The sequence below is a fragment of the Geospiza fortis genome, unplaced genomic scaffold (genome assembly GCF_000277835.1).
Source record: "Geospiza fortis unplaced genomic scaffold, GeoFor_1.0 scaffold40, whole genome shotgun sequence".
Lineage (NCBI taxonomy): Eukaryota > Metazoa > Chordata > Aves > Passeriformes > Thraupidae > Geospiza > Geospiza fortis.
This window is the reverse complement of record NW_005054297.1, coordinates 16,377,318-16,382,409: the sequence shown is the minus strand read 5'-3', so window position 1 is coordinate 16,382,409 and position 5,092 is coordinate 16,377,318. Positions and strand designations below refer to the sequence as shown.

General features: G+C 36.4%; 1 protein-coding gene across 1 annotated transcript in view; it reads left to right on the top strand.

The window, feature by feature from the left end:
* The window catches only part of FGL1 (fibrinogen like 1), a 19,758-nt gene that overhangs the window by 13,925 nt on the left and 741 nt on the right, over positions 1-5,092 (top strand). Inside the window, exons 6-7 of the mRNA XM_005415511.2 lie at positions 255-343; positions 1,145-1,332. Coding sequence (XP_005415568.1) covers positions 255-343; positions 1,145-1,332 — 277 coding nt within the window. The remainder of the gene's footprint in view (positions 1-254; positions 344-1,144; positions 1,333-5,092) is intronic.

Below are 5,092 nucleotides of genomic sequence, written 5' to 3'. Positions count from 1 at the left end.
CTACATTTGAAAATTTGTATTGAAATAATTCTAAAATTTTCTAGGCTGAATAGAATTCACTCAGGTGAATAAGGCAAAGAATAGCAATATATGCTTTACTATGCATAAAAAAAGAAGATAAAACCCTATAAAATATGCTGAGGTGATAGAGATTTGTGATAAAAACATTTTCTTTTAATCTTCTACTGTAAAGCTCAGTTCTGAAAAGCAGTGAGATAGGCTGGTTGAACTAAAATATTTTGTATTTTTTTAAGGGAATTATACTTTAAGAATTGATCTAACTGATTTTGAAGGAGAACGACGTTTTGCACAGTATGCAAGATTCAGAGTTGCAGGAGAAGAGGTAATAAAATATTAAATGACTAAAGGTTTTAATGAAAATGTGGATTCTGTAGGCAAACAATAAACACACAAGTTCCCTAATTATACTTTTCAAATGCCTAATAAAAGTGGTTTACTCTGATACATTAATTTCATACTTTCTGTAAGGGATATGAATAATTTGGGTTAATAAATAGATAAAAGCAGTTTCGTTATGTTTGTTGACATTACCAACAATAATGTGTCACTATAGGACATGAAATAAAACAACGGGAGCACTGGAATCTCCAAGGTTAAAAGAAGGACATTTAATTTCTGACTCCAACATTTATAGATTTTCAAAAGTGACAGTGGATTGGAGGGTGACAGTGCCAGCTCTCCAATGACACTGGATAAACCAACAGTCCATCAAATTTCCCCTCCTCCAGAAAAGAATGCAAAACAATGTGTTTACAGAAAAGCACATGAGAAAGTTTGTTACAAGAATGTAAACATCAGAAGGCTTAGAAGAACTTAGAACAGGGTGACAATTATGGTAGAAGATGTTCTGATTTGCTAATGTATACTGCAAACTAGCCCTAATGTTGTTTTTATTAAATCATTTATGCATATGGTTAATGACAAATTTTATCCCTGCTAAGTATCAATACAGCCTTTCAGTATTAAGGACATCATGTCTAAGTGGCAGGACATTTCTTAGCATAAAAACAGCAGCCAATGGAACAGGCTAGGTTCTTCTTTGTGGTTTCACTCTCTGACATGCTAAGGGCTAAAGACATACAGGAATTTAATTTTCTTTTCTTTCTTCACATTTTTTTATTAGCATTCTTATGAGATGAATTGTGGTGAATACTCTGGTACAGCTGGTGATTCCCTTACTGGTGGATTTCATCCTGAAGTAAAATGGTGGGCTGATCATCGAGGAATGAAATTCAGTACTAGAGACAGGGATAATGACAACTATGAAGGGAACTGTGCTGAAGAGGAAAAGGCTGGCTGGTGGTTTAACAGGTATTTTGATTTTATATGGGTACTGTCAACTATTCTGCTCCATGGGTATTCATAAAATAATAACATATGGTAGAAGATAGATTGGGATTGTTCATTTATTTGCAATGTGCCCTTATCCCCTAGCAGAGATCCCAGTGCTGGTAAGACTGAGGCTCACCTTAGAAGGAACAGCACCTACTTTGCAGCTCAGGCTGGTCTGTGATAATGGCATTTGCCACAGGTCATCTTTGTCATCAGGCAGTGAGGAGACAATTCTGCCCCTCTGAGGTAAATAGATTTTACACAAGTAGGTCATGTAGAGTTTGCAGATACATCCCTGCTGTACTTCACTCTCGCATTTCTCTTGTGTTGCACTAGACCAGATGTGGCAGCACTGCAAATCTCTGACAAACTAAACTAGTGCCAGGTTATCAAGACTCATTTTTTTCACTTCACTTCACAATACCTCACTCTTGTTATTCTTTCCAAATGGAGATGGTAATGTGTCCACTCAGTTTCTGTCAGTGTGCATGTCTGGACTGAGTGAAAGATTCTTTTAAATAGGGTTGAATAAGAGAATTTAAAAATTCTACTAACATGCAATATACCAAATCAAAAATAAAGGATAAAAATGGTAGCCTTAGCCTGCACAGATCAGCTGTGTTCTTTCCTGTAATTAAGTAAATAAATATAGCCATGAAGAGAAGCTCTGCAATCAGCTGTGTAATAGAGAGGTTTAAAATACAGCTCAGGGAGGCACACTACTCTCTCACTGTGATCTCAGTTCACTTGGCAAGAGGTGCCAGGCTGGATCAACTCCATTGTTTCTGTTGTATCATCCTTTGTTTCTCTTTTTAACTCCTCATTTGCCAAATTCTGTTTTCATAAGCAGTCAGTGACCACCTTAACTGATATGATGTAGCTATTAACTCAGTGTGTCACAATTAACTACTTATTTTAATACATTTTAGTATATTTGCATGGATAGTCAGTCAGCAGAATATTTGAGACTTGGAAAAAGTCACATGTAGACAATGGTGTTTTGCATTTCTCAGGAAAGCTAAGATATAAAAGGGAAAGTCAACTATGTTGGAGCTTCTTTTCCCATGAAATCAGAACTTTGGTAAATTTAAAGGAATATCTGGACTTCAAATCACATAAAACTGATATCATGCCATGGATTTCATTAAGACTGAATTACCAATCACTTTTAGACCACTGAATAATTTTTTTGCCTTTTAAAAACTTTTAATATTGGATTGATCTGGACAAAAGAATGACCACTTTGCAAAAGTAGCTGCACAACGGAACTTGACAGTTATTTATACCTTGTAGTTGGTGCTACATAACTTCTAAAGATAGCTGACTCCTACTAGGCTAGTTCTTATTATGGCTGTGTAGCTCATGCTCTTAAAGTGACAGTCTAGCTTGATAATGAAAATTAGTTACTAATAGTGTTATTTCACTGCTTTGTTATTGAATTTTTAATGTTAAGCCTAACATAAAACTGAACATTGCAAAATACTAGAAAATGTCAGTATCATTAAGCCCTACTCAAAAGGACAGTACTGGCAGAGAAAGGAAAGCACTCAGAAACACATATTTGTCATGCACAGATTAGCAAATATAGAAGGAATTAGTGCTCTTGGCTGGTTTGCATAAGAGCTCCCAGCTATGAAGGAATTGTTTATAGTCAGGTCTATGCAATCAGGACTAATGAAATACAGAAAAGCCCAGATAATATGAAAACCAAGGGATGTGACACAAGTGAGGCCACATGAAGTAGCTCAGAGATAGTTTCAAGCCACCAGTCTCGCTCCAGCTCAGCATTTGTTGTCCTGGACTTCTGCAGAAAAGTGGGCCCTTTTGTAAGCAAAGCTCTAGCAGAGATTTTTATCTTGAATGCAAGTCCACAGAGCTGGGTTCACTCTGGTACTACCTGCAGGTCATAAGCTTTCCAGTACCCAGGGCATTGCAAAGCTCATAAGTAGTTCCCAAGTAGTGAGATAAAGTTCATAAAGGTTCATAAGTAGTGACTGTGCACAATTCCAGTTGGACATCAGCTTATTCTCTCCCAGCACTCACATTTTTAGTTATACCATGTATGGATGGTAAGAGGGATCTGTTAGGCAACAACTTGGGGCCAGATATCACTCACTCAAGCTTCCTGCCATACCAGTCATCCCAGAGACTGCATAACTGCATTCATGGGGGGGTCAGTGGAGTCAATAAATCCAGACAAAATTCAAAGGGTTCTTCAGGGAACCAACTCCCATCTCTCCATATATGTCACACAGTTAATACGTAATACAGATAAAATATCCATGGACAGTTGAGAGTTGGCTGTACTTTTGAAACTACTGCAGCATAGTTTTTAACTTTATATTAGCCTATTGAAAAGACAGGAGGAACACAGGGTAACTTTAAGGTATTTATTGACTTGTGAATAATGAATGTTTTTTCACAATATCATATCCCATGCCATTTGTTAACTTAGTATGTACAGTTACTTCAGACAACATCTAGTTGGATACTGAATAGTCTGATTTTCACTATTCATGCTTCCCAGCGCTAATTAAGACTTTTTAATGGCTCATATTGCTGTTGGCAAAATTATGGTGTGCCTTCTTATGATTCTTTTAATGAAATCTGTGTTTTGATTCAAAGTAGGCAGAGTGCCTGCTCATTGCAGAATTTGTATGATTAGAAAGATTGGGTCAGCTCTGATACAAGTCTGTCATTCTCAAAAACAAACTCACTTTTGATGTCCACAATTTATAAGCTTTCAATTAACATATTATCAAAACTGACTTTAAAAATTGTAAGCAATAAATTAGGATATATAGATGAGAATTTTCCTTTTTCTCATAGTTTTTATCTCAGTTCTCAAAAACTTTGTTAATGAAGTGTAAGCAAAGCCAAAAAGACTAAGATTTGCCAGTAATAGAACTCATAAGGTTTATTTGGAATGTTTTCTGTGTGCATATTTTCTGAAGTCTGCTTTTGGAATCCATCATGGTGTTCAACAGCTAGATATTAACAGCATTTATAATGAAATACTGAATTGGCAGATAAACCAAGCTGATTCATCACAATTTGCTGCAGAAAGAACAGCCAGTTTGCTCTCCACATAAAGATCTAAGCTTGTTTCTCATAGAAACCAGGCAAGTATCACAGTTGTGCTGTTCCCTTTTCAAGCCTTTTGGGTTTTGCTAGGGTTTTCTGTTTGTTTCAACCACTGTATTTAATAAACTTAATAAACTATTAATGCATTTCTGCCTGAGTCTGTTAAAAAACAACAAAACCTCCTGAACTTTGTGTAGCCAAATAAAATGCCAGCTCCAGTGATCCAGCGAATTGGTACACATGTAATTAGCTGTCAGAATTCATATTTGTAAATAGAAGCCCACAGGTGGATAGGCAAACTCATGGTGGTATTCAGGTTTTGTCATACAAAATACCATGTGGTGTAACTGGAAAACTGAAGGGGAGCTACTCTGGAACAACAGAAGAACACAATAGTCTTTCTTTCCCAGATTGTGGTGTATGCCCTGCTGTCCTCCATCCTGAACAACTCTGGGAAAATTTTCCACTGAAACAAATTAGCAGGAAAAACTCCAAGAGCTAGTAATGTCAAAAAACATGGAAAGAAAAAGAAGCACTTTTGGTTAAAAGAAGCAAAACACATTTGCAATTCTTCCCTAATTAAAACACTGTTGTTTATGTGCAAATGCAAATTTATGCAGCTGTCAAACTAAGCTGGCATCAACATGGCAAAATT